General features: G+C 47.6%; 1 protein-coding gene across 11 annotated transcripts in view; it reads right to left on the reverse strand.

Moving 5' to 3' along the window:
- The window catches only part of LOC135916939 (uncharacterized), a 210,965-nt gene that overhangs the window by 135,544 nt on the left and 59,569 nt on the right, over positions 1-15,852 (reverse strand). For all 11 annotated transcript variants that reach the window (XM_065450380.1, XM_065450378.1, XM_065450376.1 and 8 more), the window contains exon 2: positions 9,434-9,555. In XM_065450380.1, the coding sequence (XP_065306452.1) occupies positions 9,434-9,555 (122 nt within the window). The remainder of the gene's footprint in view (positions 1-9,433; positions 9,556-15,852) is intronic.

The raw sequence follows: 15,852 nt of genomic DNA on the forward strand, positions 1-15,852 counted from the left end.
TGTATTACATTAAGTATGTCGCCACGTGTACGAACTTCCGAGAGATCTCGCAAAATTTCGCAGCGCCAAGCGGTCTCAAAAGCCTTTTACATATGAAGAAACACCGACAGAAAGAAAGCTTTCATGAATGTATACCTCAACTCGCACGACGTGGCCAGTTGAGAATCGACTTTTTAAAACCTGCATTGATAAAGGTCAAGCAAGTTGTTTGATTAGAGGAAATGTAATAGCTGGCGATTGATCAGCTTTCAAAAAGCCTATAGGGGCCGCTTGTTAGCGCTGCAGGCCGATAACTTGCCACAGAAAACGGATCTTCAGCCTGTTTCAAGATAGGGCATACAATAGCTTGTTTCCATGCTAACAGAATGCATCCTGTTGTTCGGATAGTGTTGAAAAGCCCCTACAGAGCTATTTTTGTGTCAGAGTGAGGGTGTCCGTTCACCTCCTAATCACATCAGTTCACGGAGCAGAATTTTCACTGGTATTCAAGGCAGCTCTGAGCTCGGCTAAACCAGAATGACATTTCTAGTGTTCACTTCCACTGGGCTTGCGAAACAATAGTTTACTTTCGGCAATATTCTTCTGCTTCAAGAAAGTTTCAGAATAATGTTCAGAGCTTGAAACACGTTCGAAATGGTGTGAGAAAGAATAGCGATGTGGGCGAGTTGGTTTAGGTCCAAGCTGTAAAATTTCTGCAGCGCGAAGCCCTGAAGCGCGGAAGAAAGAGCAGAAACAAACCAAGGGAGAAGGATTGCAAGAGGACACACGCGCACGCACACGCACACGCACACGCGCACGCACGCACGCACGCGCACGCACACGCACACGCACACGCACGCGCGCACGCACACGCGCGCACGCACACGCGCGCGCACGCACGCACGCGCACGCACGCGCACGCACGCACGCACGCGCACGCACGCGCACGCACGCGCACGCACGCACGCGCACGCACGCGCACGCACGCACGCACGCACGCACGCACGCACGCACGCGCACGCACGCACGCGCACGCACGCACACGCACGCACGCGCACGCACGCACACGCACGCACGCACACGCACGCACGCACACGCACGCGCACGCACGCACGCGCACGCACGCACGCACGCACACGCACGCACGCGCACGCACGCACGCACGCACGCGCACGCACGCACGCACGCGCGCGCACGCACGCGCACGCACGCACGCACACGCACGCACACGCACGCACGCACGCACGCACGCACACGCACGCACGCACGCACGCACGCACGCACGCACGCACGCACGCACGCACGCACGCACGCACGCACGCACGCACGCACGCGCGCGCGCGCACGCACGCACGCACACGCGCGCACACGCGCGCGCGCGCACGCACGCACGCACACGCGCGCGCACGCACGCACGCACGCACGCACACGCACGCACGCACACACGCACGCACGCACGCACGCACGCACGCGCACGCACGCACGCACGCGCGCGCACGCACGCGCACGCACGCACGCGCGCGCACGCACGCACGCACGCACGCACGCACGCACGCACGCACGCACGCACGCACGCACGCACGCACGCACGCACGCACGCACGCACGCACGCACGCACACGCGCACACACACACACGCGCACACACGCACACACAGATGTATGCCAGTGCATCATAAATACTCAGTGCACATACATTATCCAATGTTAACTGCGGAAGTTCGTGAAACCGTATCCAGTAGGCTATCAACTACCCATCTGGAAACCTGTGAGTAGTATTTATACGGTTTTGTTAGCTTAAAAAGCGGTTCATCACTCAGAAAAAATGCATCGTAAGAGGTATATTCTCACGATTGCCAGAAGGCAAATAATTTTGCCTCTATTTTTCTAATGCAGGGAGCTGAATAAGCACATGGAGTATTGTCAGACTATTGGCGCAATTTACCAGTTGGAGGATCGCTTCAGTCAATAGGTAAGAGTGAGTGCCGTAAGTGTGTCCTATTCTTAATCGGCAAAGAAGTACTTCCTTATACATTACCATTTTTCCAGTTATCCAGTTGCCTAGTTTTCGTGTTATCATGTGAAGGTTATTTTCTGCTTGGGTATCCCACTCTCCTCGCCAGTGGTTACTCAGTTTACGGCGTAGAAAAGGCTTTAGGTCTGTGGCAGTGATAGGGAATTTCCATCTGTGTCGCTAAAACTGACTAACGCAGTGTTTTCGTCAGCAGCTACGTTGCCTTTTATACTTTTGTAGCCAGGTACCCAGCATAAGACAATCACTTGGTTGCACTTATATGCGGAACACAGTAAGTTGTACAGTTCATTCAAAATGGAGTTCTTGTATTTTCATAGACAAATCAAGGCTCTCACGACACTTAATGGGTCTGTGAAGACTAGCCTTAGCACATTTGTGAGCCTTATGTGTTGAATATCTGAGAGTATAGCGTATTATTCCGCTGCTGGTTTAGTGCCTAAGATGTTGAAAATGAGGGTGCGAGAGCTGCGAAAGCAACGCGAGCGGGAGACTTCGAAACGTCTGTAATATTCAGGACAGAAATACTTCTCCTGAATTTCAATAAAATGCGAATACATATGTGCCTCACGTGCTCGTTCGGATATTTCTAAGAAGGAGATGTCACATTGGACAGTCTGCCACTCCCTAGGCGGTGGAAGCCGAGTAGGAGCCATTACGACATTCTCTAAAAGAGGAACCTCTGTTTTTTTTTATAGTGCTTCCAACCGGAGGGACAGAGGGGGCCTAATAGCTGGGCGGTTGCGAAACAGCGCAGTGTATGCCGTCCCTCGCAGTTCTTGTCCTTCGCGCTGAACGTTAATTTTATCTGCCTGGCAGTGGACAAGTCGCAAATAGTAAAATGACTTGGATGTTGAATATCTGATTTAACTTTCAGGGAGTAGGAGAAGGTAAATATGTCCTTCGGTAGTATAATGCATTAGATAGATTCGACGTAGACGCTTTGCGCAGGGCTAGTCCTAAAGGCGCCTGTAGCAAGGCGGACGCCTAAGTGGTGAATGGGATCTATTATTTTCAGACCACTAGGCCCAGCAGAATTATAGACAATTGCTCCGTAGTCAAGGCTGTTAATATTAGACTTTTGTACAACTTTGTAAGGCATCTCCCGTTGCTTTCCTAAGATGTGCGTGACCAAGACCTTCAGCAGAATTACAGTTTTCAGGCACTTTGCCTTAAGGTACTTCAAGTGGGGTACAAAAGTCAGCTTATTGTCTAAAAGGATCCATAAAAATTAGTTTTCATGGCTCACAGATAGCTGTTCTCTTTTAAGATCTATTACGGGGTCCGCCAGTATACCTCTCTTGTTAGGGAACAGGTCGCATGTACTTTTTGAGGGTTTAGTTTAAAACCGTTTTCGTCGCCCACTTAGATAATTTATGCAAAGCTGTACGTCTGTACTTGTAGCCCACATATACTTAGATTACATGATTTGTAACCTATGTGTATGTCACCCACATATACAGAATAAAACATAGTACGTGGTATGACAGTCTGCATTGAGTTCATTTTGACAATAAAAAGACTAGCTCATCACACCCCCTTGAAGAACACCAGCCTGCTGCATACAAGGACGAGACAGAATATTACCCACTCTAACACGGAACCTACGATAGGAGAGTTAACTGAAACACGTTCAGCAAATTGCCTCGAACTCCCATTTCAGGCAGATCATGGAGGATTCCAAAGTGCCAGGTTGTGTCGTATGCCTTCATATCTAAAAATACTGACAAGGAAAACTGTTTGTGGATAAAGGCATCACGGATATTTGTCTCGATACGGACAAGGTGATCTATTGTGGATCTACCCTCCCTGAAACCGCACTGTGAGGGATCGAGTACCTTGTTGCTTTCAAGAAAATGAATGAGACGCCGGTTCATCACTTTCTCAAATACTTTGCATAATCAGCTTGACAGAGCTATTGGCCCATAACTGCTACATGAGGAAGGGTCGTCGCCCTCTTTGGGGATAGGAATTGGGATTGCTTCTTTCCAGGCAAACGGAATGTAGCCGACAGAGAACATGGAGTTCCAGAGTGACTGTTTTTTTGGGTTTCGGAGTGTGTCTGATCATCTCATACATCATTCTGTCATTTCCTGGAGCAGACTTGTTGCAAAGGTTCAGTAAGGCGTGGATCTTGGCCTGTTAAGAATGGTGAGCGGCAAGGCGAAGTTGCCACCCAATTACGACTGGGGGACAAGACGCGCATCCCCCACTCTCCGTCGCTGCAGCAAGGAGGCGTTCGAAGAAGCGGGCTTTGTGCTGAAAACCGCCTCCATCCACCAGCCCCATCGCCGTTGTGACGGAACGAGTTTGGTGGGCGAACAATGGTGCCGGAGTTCTCCCGCGCGGACCTGATCTGCTACGCATGAGCAAGCTGCCGTGGGAAAGCCGCTTTTTTGTTGCTTCTCATGCTCCGACCAGACGCAAGACAATGAGCTACCCACCATTGGCTCCGATACTTCCCGGAACGGCACCCCTCCGACGCCGGCGTAGGGCATCGGAATGTGTGTGCCTTTGTGTACGTAAACTGTTCTGCGAGGCAGCGGCAAGTTGACGATGAGTAAACGAACATTCGCCGCCTTGTATCACCGGCGGACCGAGTGTATAAAAACTGCTGTTGTGCGGATGCTCGATACACTTCTCTTGGGCAGTCATGTTAGACTGATACACTTCTCTCGTGCAGTCGTGTTGGACTGACACTCTTTTTCTCAAGCAGTCATGTTAGACTGATTTAATTTCTGTAAATAAACCCATTTTCCTCGTTCTGGATGAGAAGCAGTTCTTCCCTCCATCAACGTCCTCAGCGTGGATAAGTTGGACGACGGCATGGGCCAGCTACCTTCGAATTCACGCCGGACTCCAATTTTGGCAACGGATCTCGAGCGATGGGATTGAGCCCCCAATCCTGACAACTGGCAGACAGCGGTGAGATGGACTTTGCGACATGGTGCTGTATTTGCGGTGAGTGCTTGGTTCTTGCTTTGACTCTCTAGGCTTCATTTTCTGGTTGTTCTGTTTAGAACTGTAGGGAAGCTAGATTATTGAGTGTTAGCTAGGTTGTGTTTTCCTAGCTAGATTTAGAAAGCAGAATCAAGGCAGTAAAGCAGCAATCATGGAGTTAAGGACACTGTTGAGAGACGAATTGTTGATTGTTGGTGAGGAACTTGGCCTAGATGTGCGCAAGGAAATGCTCAAATCGGAATTATTGGAGCTAATTTCCAATCAGGCCAGTGAGGAAGATATTGAAATGGGATTGGAACTTCTCAAAAAGAGAGAGAAACGGGAAAGAGAAAGAAGTACGGGACAGAGAAGAACGGGAAAGAGAGATAGAGGAACGCGATAAAGATCGCGAGTTAAGAAAAATGCAACTTGAACTGGAAAGCAAACGTTTGGAGTTGTCTCATGGAGGTGAAGGCGCTCTGGGACGATCAAGTGAGGCAGAATCGTACCGAATAGACAGGCTATTAAAGCCATTTGAGGTCGGGACCAACATAGACTTGTTCCTAAGCAATTTTGAAAGGACTTGCGAAAAGATAAACTTCGGCCTGAGTACATGGCCACAGCGGTTGCTGTCTATGTTGCCGTGTGAGGCGGCGGAAGTAATCACCAGACTGAGTGCTCAAGATGCATATGATTATGCAAAAGTTAAGGCTAGTTTCCTGAAGAAATACCGCCTTTCAGCCGAAGCTTTTCGGCAAAGGTTTAGGAGCAGAGGCAAGAAAGATAACGAGGGATATCCTGAGTTTGCATATAGAATAAAGGCCACCCTAGTCGAGTGGCTTAAAAGCGCGGAAGCGTACGACAGCAGAGACATGATTATTGAATGCATGTGTCTAGAGCAGTTTTACAAAACCATCCCCCAAGCTGTAAAACTGTGGTTGCAAGACAGAGGTAATGTAAACACTGTGGAAAGGGCGGCTGAATTAGCCGAAGAGTACGCAACCCGTAGAAAGTTGAACGCCGAGGAGGGAAACTGGGACGGCCGAAATGGACCGCGGAAACCATTTCCGTTCAAAAAGGGTGCGCAGACTAGACGATCGGAGCCTGTAGACATGGCGGAAAAGCCCGCAGAAAAGAGCGAGGAGAAACTTAACGGAGAAACCGCACAAAAAGAACAGAAAAGAAAATTCGAATCTTTTAGACCAATTCGCTGTTACAAATGCCACAAACTGGGACATATAGCTGTAAACTGCGAGAAGTGTAGCGTAGTTTTCTCCTACGTGGAGGAAAAAGATGAGAATATGGAACTTTTAAGTCCATATCTTCACGACCTGCAAGTTAATGAAAAACCATGCCGAGTGCTAAGAGACAGTGTCGCCACGATGGACATTGTCCATCCATCTTACGTGACGGTAGATGACTTCACCGGAGAAGTAGCATGGATAAAACAGGTTGTAGAAGAACACAGCGTGTGTCTGCCCATGGCCAAAGTCAAAATCAATGGACCATTCGGGGAGCTAGAGACTGAGGCTGCAGTTTCCAAATTTTTGTCAGTGCAGTATCCTTACATCTTTTCGAATCGTTCGAATCAGTTGCTGCGTGACAAAGGGCTGAAACTGGGAGAGGGCATAGTACAAGCATTGGCCCGAGGCCAAGCTCGTAAGATCGCGGCGCTTTCGGCTGAAAATGCTCAAGCTCCTCCAGCGGAAGCAGAAAAGGAGATAACTTCAATACCCGAATCCGAGCTAGGCCCGAGGGACAAAAGTACAGTTGAGGAGAGCCTGCCAGCTGACCAGCTCAATGAGAGCGTAGCACTAGAGTGTCAAAGTTCTAGCCTGCAGGAAGAACAAGCTGACGCACTCACAAGCGAAACAGTGTCATTCTTATCACCGGCCTCAAAAAGCTTTGATCAGCTCTTACGTGTGGATAGAGAGTCACTGGCAGCTGAGCAAAAGAATGATGAGAGCTTAGCTAAATTAGATGACACAGCTAAAGAAGGCATTGCTAGGCGCAACGTGACGATACATGAGAGAGGAGGATTGTTTCGGCACTACAGAGATCGAAAGGGTAGGATTTTAGATCAGTTAGCCGTACCTACTAAAAATAGGGAGGACCTTTTGAGTCTGTCATGGAAATGGGTGGTCCGGCCACCTAGGCATAAACAAATCAAAGGAAAGATTGCTTATGGAATACTACTGGCCTGGCTGTTTCAAAGATGTAGAAAACTTTGTAAGATCATGCGACGCCTGCCAGCGTTCTGTTAAACAAGGAGAGACATGGAAAGCTCCACTGAAGGTAGTGCCCTTGATAACAGAGCCTTTCAGACGACTTGTAATAGACACGGTAGGGCATCTTCCAAAAACAAAATCGGGCTACAGGTACTTGTTTACCATGCTGTGTCCGGCTACCAAGTTTCCAGAAGCAATCCCTTTGAAAGAGCTCAGCTCCACCGAAGTAGCAGACGCGCTTTTGACAGTGTTTGCACAAGTTGGGTTTCCAGCCGAAATTCAGGCAGATCAAGGGTCAGTATTCACGAGCGCACTGACTTCCACATTCTTGCAGACGTGCGGGGTAAAGCTAACAGACTGTTCTGTCTATCACCCTCAGTCAAACAGTGTAGAGAGGTGGCATTCGGTGTTTAAGCGAGTTGTCATGCGCTCTATCTAAGTCATGTGCTCACTTGCTAGATGAAGGCCTTAGTAAGCAGGTGGCTCGTCTGGAAGCAGCGAACTATCCGAGACATATCATTATCTCGGTTGCTGAAGGCCTGCATCGTCAAAAGAAACTAACTTCACGCATGAGCGATGAGCACAGAGCGGACTACGTAAGAGAAAGGAAAGAACAAAGGGAAAAACGTAAAGTGGTGGTAATTCCCTACTTTCATAAGGTTTCCCACAACCTAAAGAAGGTAGGGCAACGTTCTGGTGTAAACGTTGTGTTTACAGCACCTAACAAACTCTTGAGGTTGAGTGTGATGAGCTGTCCCATGAGGAAACCAAAGCCTAGTTGCGCTACCGCGCACAAAGATCCTTTTGTTGCATGCACTCGTAATGTTGTGTATAAGATCCCACTCTCGTGTGGGAAGTACTACGTGGGCCAGACGGGCAGATGTTTAAACGTGCGTCTGGCGGAGCATAGCAACAAAGTGGAGAGCATTGCAATAGATGGGCATCTGGCTGCCCATTGTAGAAAATGTGACGCGAAGGCTCCATGCATCCCGCTATTCGAACGAACCGTTGTTGTCTATCGCCACAGGAATAAGATTACGAGGGAAATTGTGGAAGCAGCTGAGATAGCCAGAGCAGGTCAAGAGTGCGTTAGCACGCCGTCTATATTTTTATCAAGGAAAGAGCTTGAATTTTTGGGCATAGTAGTCACATGACTGTCTTTTCCTCCTTCCCTTCAGTCTGCTCTATTGTAGTGGCGTCCCAGTGAGTATATATATACTCACCAGCTGCAATAAATCAATTGTTGAAAGTTAGCGCTCGTCCTTTGTTCTGCTTGTCCCTGTGTAATTTTTTGCGCTATGTATCCCAGTCCGAATTCAAGCAGCTCGGTTTCCCCCAAGTCTAGGAGATGTTGCTCAGATACGACTCTGCGTGTACTGTTGAAAGAACGATGCGGGTTCGTCGAGATCAGGGTATTATTTATTTCAACAACTGCAGATAGTTTCTCCAACTCTTTCTTGTCACTAACTTCGAGGCCAGTGATCACCGCTGGCCATTTTCGTGACCTTGTAGCTGGCACTAGTTTCTCAGACATTTTGCCACAACAAATGGCGATAGAGTTCTTGCAATTTTATCAGGGTTTTAACAACTTAGTGCATCTTACTTAGGGCAAATTTCTTTGGTTTGGCCGAATAGTTTAGCGAGTCATCGGTGCGCCCTCTCTTGGAAAAAGGGCGATCAGGGAGTTAGGGGAATTATGAAAAAGCCATCAAGATAAATATTACTTCCGTAGCTATGGCAGCTGCCTGCCACCGAGCCCAACAAGGGGACGCTGCGAAGCCCAAAACAATGAAGACACCAGCTGTACATAATTACTATAACCTAAGATATCCCTGGTTAGATAACTACGCCAGGTTAACCCTTGCCAACTGGAGACCTGGAAGTGAGAAGTGAAGACAGGAAAGATTGAAACAGAGAGAAAGACGAAGATTGAAGAGAAGGACAGGAAAAGGCGACCACCGATTTCGTCCCGTTGGGTCAGTCTGGAGGTGCCGCCTATGTGAAGCAGAGGCCAAAGGCGTGTGTCGCCTCCACCGGGGCGCTTTAAAGGTCCGAACACCCGGCATCGGCTCAAACCCCAGGATCCCCCTTTCCCCAGACACGGCTAAGCCGCGCACGGCTACACGCGGATTGTACCAACCCTCATGGGCTCGAGTACGGGCTGTCGCAACACACCAAACGCCTGCTGATGCAGACGCGCCTGTGGGGAATCAAGCAAAGCTGGGAGGCATGTTTTGCTACTCATAAGATGCTTACCTGAGTATTCCATAGGAGAGAACATGTCACCGCCACCACTTCTCATTTCCACGAGTTCTATGGCCAGGTAGTACCTGAGGTCTTCTTTTAGCCCGCTCAAAGCAATGTGCAGACAAGGGAAGCTGCGAGAACGGAAGAAGCAACTGTAGTGCAGGCACAGGTGCCAAAGTAGGTCATATTTCACGCGGCCAAACGGATTTCTACAAAAGATGTTGCTTTGAAAGAGGAGACGATATATGGAGTTTTATGGCGCGAGGCCCAATGATGGCAACGAGCGCAAACCAATGACATTGTATCGACGTCCGTCACTTCGTTGTCTCTGCTCCTTAGAAATGCAGATGGCAGCACCGCGGGGGACATTGCCCTTTCCTACGCTCACAGTGCCTTGACGTGAGGGTTACTGACCCCTGCTCGAGTGACGGGGGTGCCACCACAGCCATTCGGTAAACCTGCTTTTCCTTTAGAATAAAGCCAGTCGACTGTTCTCAACTTGTCAAAACGTGTATTACTCGATGAACTTATACTCTCATCGAGTGTACTACTTGCCTCCGCTAATCCGAGCTGCCAACAGTATCATGTAGTAGATGATGCCAACAATGACAAGGAGTAGATGTATAGATGTAGCATGGCTCTATACAGGCCTAATAACTGTCGCTTGGAAGTGCGTAAATTATACACGTAATGAAATAGCTAAAGTGACTGGTGCGGTTTTGTATGGACATTAACGGCATTTGAATGGATCATGTGCTGAAAAGGGTAAATGTCAGCAACGCTACTGACTTCCCTATGGCTTTAAAAACAAGGAACTGGAGGCAAGTTGTCTATAAAATGCTACAATTGCAGCAGCAATCTCTGGTGAGAAGATATGCTGCGAAGCGTTTGGGTTAACTACATGTAGCACAACTTCATTGATGAAATTTAAAACAGCTTTGGTTTCGAAAAACGGTTCCGCACCAAGTAACGATGCTGAAAGGAGAGGAGTATGCTGTTGGTAAGGCGCGGAAAACTGCTTTTTTTTGTTCAGCTTCCGCTGTGCGAACCTCAAACAAAACAGCATATGCTCAGCCTCTCGCCATATCTAGCACAAATTTGAGGCTAATTGCCAGTAATTGAGTAAGAATGGGTACCATACGCCACCCTATTCTCAATTGACAATACAACAGTTCGTCGCGTATTTGCTATCGACGCACAATTAACTGAATGCGGCGGGGTCAGCAAAGCTTCCTGAAGGCTCAGCTTACCAAAGTTATGCCCAAAGGTTTTAGTTCCTACGCAATAATGTCTTCAAGGTAGGCGCAGTAGCATCTGCAGAAGAGTTACAGGGTTTCGTTCCTATGGACGTAGCAAGTTCATTTGCGAGCATAATAAAGGAGTACTTGCGCAAAATTTTGAAGGGGAGATAACGCTCGAGATCGATTTGTGTGGGCACACACACATCATCTGCAAAATAACAACGGCGAATGCAGCTTAGAAAATATTTCAAATCAATCTTAAAGCACGCGCGCGCACCGTGCCTCAAAACGCAGCACCTCGCGACGTCGATATCAACGAAGGATTCTAAACAACTGAGAAAACGTTGTGCCACGAACTATCGTTGTCTGCCACGCTGCTTGCATGTGCTCTTAGTTGTTGCTTGTAGTGGGACGCTCTCCCTGTCGCAGCAATTGCCGAATTAAGCGGCAGTTTTTGTCTCGTCTGCAGATTTTCCGCACTATCAGGTTGACTGCGCTGCACTGACCATTGAACGTGGCCGATGCGAGGGTCTTGAGGTTCATCCTCACTTTCGCCAGCCGCAAAATCAGTGTCGCTGCTTTCTAGTGGGTCGAATCGAAAGTGATTGGAAACGTCTAATACGGCGGCGACTCCAGCCTGCAGGAAATCGTCGCTGCTGCATGACGAATACGACGACGACATTGGCGGCGATGACATCGCAAAGTACGTGCAGGTATAGCAGACGAACTAGCAATACGAACATTGTGCGCCAGCGTGCGCGTCACAGCACACGTCACAGCACACGTCAGAGGCTTTGACAATCCCTCGCCCAGCTGTGTTTACATTCCTTCTCTGCCCTATCTCGTGTCTCTGAAACTGAAACTTCGACTGAGCCCTGCAAAGAAGACTCCAAATAATTACCTGTCGCTCTTTGAAGTTAACGAGGTTTCGTGTCGCGATCACTGGGTCATTACCTACTTGTTAAAGCAGAAAAGAAAAACAGAAGGGATTCTTTACAGCGAAGCTTCAAGGGCTACTTTCTCCAGGATCGTGTCAGTGTGTCAACATAGAACTATCATCATCAAGATTGGCACCGGCGTCGCCGCCTTCTTCCACAGCTGGCTCATTGGCGTCTCTCGGTGCTACCGCGCGAACTCGCTCCTTGCAGTGCTCCCGAGTTCGTCATCGTCATTGAGTAGTTAACAGGAAGACGTTATCAATTTTGCAGCGATGCTGTTAAGGGCTACTTTTCCAAGGTTCGTGTCCGTGCATGGACACAAAACTCCCCATACGTGAGCCGATACCGAAGATAGTGCAACGCCGGGCCGATCCTATTGCCTGTAGGCAACACTCGTCAATAAAGCGCCAGAAACGCGATGCATAATAGCTGGGGCAACATTAAAATTAAATTATGGGGTTTCATGTGCCGAAACCACTTTCTGGTTATGAGGCATGCCGTAGTGAGGGCTCCAGAAATTTCGACCACCTGGGGTTCTGTAACGTGCACCTAAATCTAAGTACCCGAGTGTTTTCGCATTTCGCCCCCATCAGGTGCGTTAATTGAAGAAAACCTAGTGCATATTGCTTCCAGTGCAACGGAGTAGCCTGCAGTAATTCTTTCGTTACTGAGATTTAACCGGGTAATTGCAATCAATTGTCTAGCGTGAGGAGTACCATCCTAATTTTCAAAGTGTCATTGAGGCATTTGTAGGCATCCCGAAATGACATCTAACTGGTTTTTTCAGCGACGTACTAATTACGTACAATTATTTCCGACTGGCGAAAAATCCTCACGAAGTATGAAAAAGACCAGGTGAGCGTGCTCCCACCCTGATCATAAAGCAGCGCCCTCAAAATAGCAGTTTGAAAGCAACTGCTCTGCCTGTCGCAAGCCCAAAGAGACAGCGCAACACCTTCATAATGGTACGAAAGGAAAGGAGCACCAACAGCAGGTTCCGCGGCTTCGCAGCTATTATCTCCTCTCATTTCTACGTCGTACTAATTATCCAGCTCTGAAGGCCGACTGATCCCATTGATAACAAAAGCCCCTTGATAACGGGGCCGAAGCGCCACTCGGACCACACACGAAATGCGAAAACCAATGAAATAGCATAGAATGTCAAAATTTCGGCTTTGCTCGTACCGCATCAAAAGAGTGTTCGCCAAGGTATAATTCGGGCCAGAAATTTAGTTCGGGCCAAGGAAAAATTTAAGTGAGCATCTTATTTTTCATAAAAGCATACATGCTGCAAAAACAGGCTCCTGTCAAAAAATAAAAGCGAAATAAACAGAACGGGCAGCTACCAGCGTTAGAGAAAAGGCAATAGCGATGGGCCGTCCAGTGGGCCAGGGCCGTTGCCGAGGATCTCGAAAGATCTTCCTCGGGCGATGGACCACTGGCAGCCTAGCCCCGGGCACCAACATCAACAACTGCTGGACAAATAAAGTTTATTCCTATCCTATCCAAGAAAGCAAATGTACCCCTCTTAAATGAGCCACATTGGCACATTGTTTTGTCTGCACACATTTGTGTGCAGACAATTTTTTGTCTGCACCCAAAAAAAAATTGAAAAATCAGATTTCAGTGCACCCTTAATATATATGAATTCGTAAGCTCCATTGAACACCAGCCTAGAGGATGCGTTCAAACAGGTCTGCTTTCGCAGCTGTGCCAGTATTGTGTTGGCTTTGTCCCATCTTTAGTGGCTTTCTTGATGACCGATGCCGGAATTCTACGGCAGACATCCGTTATTTTTGCCTTGAGCTAACCTGACGTCCGTCTCAATCATGTAACCACGATCATTCACATAATCCCAAAGAAAGAAATCGAGTGGAGATAGGGGAGGGGACCCTATAGGCAGACAATTTACAGGCCTGTGTCTTCCAATCTATGGCGCATGAAAAGCCGCATCCTGCCAGTTGTATGCTCCGCTGCTGCTGCGTGCTGCTGCTCCATCTTGCTGACACCCACAGAAGTTGGAGACGTGACAGCGGGACTTAGCTGAGAAACTCATCCACTGCTGATTGAAGGATTTCGTTCACGTAACGCTGCCCAGTCAACGTGCGATCGATAAAGATGGGACTTATTATAGCACCGGCATGAATAACCCACCCCAGATTGAACGACCACTCGTATTAGCGCATTGCGCTTTACCCAGTGTAGAGTGGAGTCTCTCCAATAGTGTGTATTATGCAAATTTACCTAGACGTGTGTGCCAAAATTGGCGTCATCTGTGCACATGATGTTGCTCAAAAAGTCCAGCGACTCAGGGGATTTCGTGATGACCCAATTTGACAAATCCAGACAATTCTACAGGTGCCTATCTCCCAAGCACTGGTTCGGGTTAATCTGGTACGGGTGAAAAACCGTCATTTAGAATCGTCCTAAATGATGGCTTTGAAATTGGTACCTGGGTGGCCTCATCCCCGCATGCTAGCATGAGAGTTGGAGGCCATAAATGCTAGAACATCCGTGCGTATATAGCTAGAACTCAAACATGGAGTACTACGCTGCTGTTTCTTGAAGCTGCCAGTTTGTCTCAGGGTTTCATAATTTCTGATGATAGCAGATGCGTTTGGTCTACCGCCACACTTTCATGACTGATATTATATTTGCGGCCTTCTTGTTGCCATTTGCAGATGCCATGGTAAGGATCATGTTTATCTTCTGCTCATTACAGATAGACATGACTGGGGCGAAACGAAACACACCTTTAAACCTTTACAGTGAAGTTGTCAATTCTCTTTTGTGGTGATAGGTTTTGTGGCAAAAAAAACAGAAAACCATCCGTGCATTTTTATCGACGCTAAGACAGCAGCAGCTTGTTTCTAACTAACACCAAACTCGATGGACTATTACTACCGCAGCGCGGTAGATAAGGCACTAGGTCGACTACGATGTTTTTCTTTATTTCCTTATTTTGTTCTCGACAACTGAGAGGGAGCCCGTTTGAGGGCGCTGCTTTATGATCCAGGGGGAGCGCTGTCACGCGGTATTCTCCATATTTCGCGGGGTTTATTTATCAGTCGGGAAAAATGAGCACGCAGTTAGCACGTCGCTGGAAATACCGCACTTAGATTTCCCGTGCCTTTGCCTTGAAATACCTCATTGACACTTTGATAAGTAGGATAGTACGTCTCGAGTTAGATAATTATTTACAACTACATAATTAAATCTCAGTAATGCAGTAATGCCGGTGACGATGTTTCCATCGCTAATTAATGTTGTAAGTTAGCAGAAGCGTTGTTTTTCATGAGTCGTTAGCATTGCTTACTGGAAACAGAAGCAATACTGAGACACACAACATTCACATGCATTTGAAACACCATTGATAAAAGGCATTGCCCTTTTCAACTCAGAATAATATCACACTTCACAGTGTCATCCTATATTGCACAAGTACTAATACCAACACAATTTCTGCGGCTGGTCAAAAAAGAACAGGTGGGAGGGGGGGGGGGCTGGTCGATCAACCCATATGTAAGAAAAATGTGCCTAAGGTCTGCCATTGTCTATTGTAAAGAGAGATACTACATAGGTGTTCAATGTCAGTAACACTAATTATGCATCTTTTTGTCTGAAATTATTTATCTTAGAATCTATTCATTTCAGGTGATCCGTAAACATTTCATGGCTGAATTTCATAAATGCATGAGTTGGCCAAAGGTTTTAGTTTGTAAAGAGCAAAGCCATTGAGATGACATTTTGGCAAGCTGAGTTTAACATTACGGTAAGCTGAACAACATACAGAACTCAATGGAGCAACGCAAGTAATCTAATATAAACTTGCCGGGACCTGTTGCACGTTCTGTGTAATCATTCTAATGTCTAATTTTTCTCCTATATTTCAGGACTGCGGCCGTTTCATTGCCAGCTGTGAGGGTGAAGCATCTTCATAGCCGGCCATAAGACGCCTTCCAGCAGTTCCAGCTTTCAGCAACGGAGGCCTTGGTATGCTCTTACCTAAAGTTTATTCTTTTTTTGCCCTGTATGTTTTACGTGCACTGGCAAGTTTAGTGACTTCACTTAGAATGGTCGCTTTCACACCTGTTTCATGGGACAGAAAATATACAGGGTGTCCCACGTAACTTTAGCAAAATATGCAAATGCCACCTAGCTGGACAGAACCTAGGTAATGTTTGCTGCCGCTTGGAGATACTTGTACTTTTTTCATTCCGCCAAATTACACGATTATTGTTAAATAATT

This window comes from Dermacentor albipictus, unplaced genomic scaffold (assembly GCF_038994185.2).
Source record: "Dermacentor albipictus isolate Rhodes 1998 colony unplaced genomic scaffold, USDA_Dalb.pri_finalv2 scaffold_38, whole genome shotgun sequence".
Classification (NCBI taxonomy): domain Eukaryota; kingdom Metazoa; phylum Arthropoda; class Arachnida; order Ixodida; family Ixodidae; genus Dermacentor; species Dermacentor albipictus.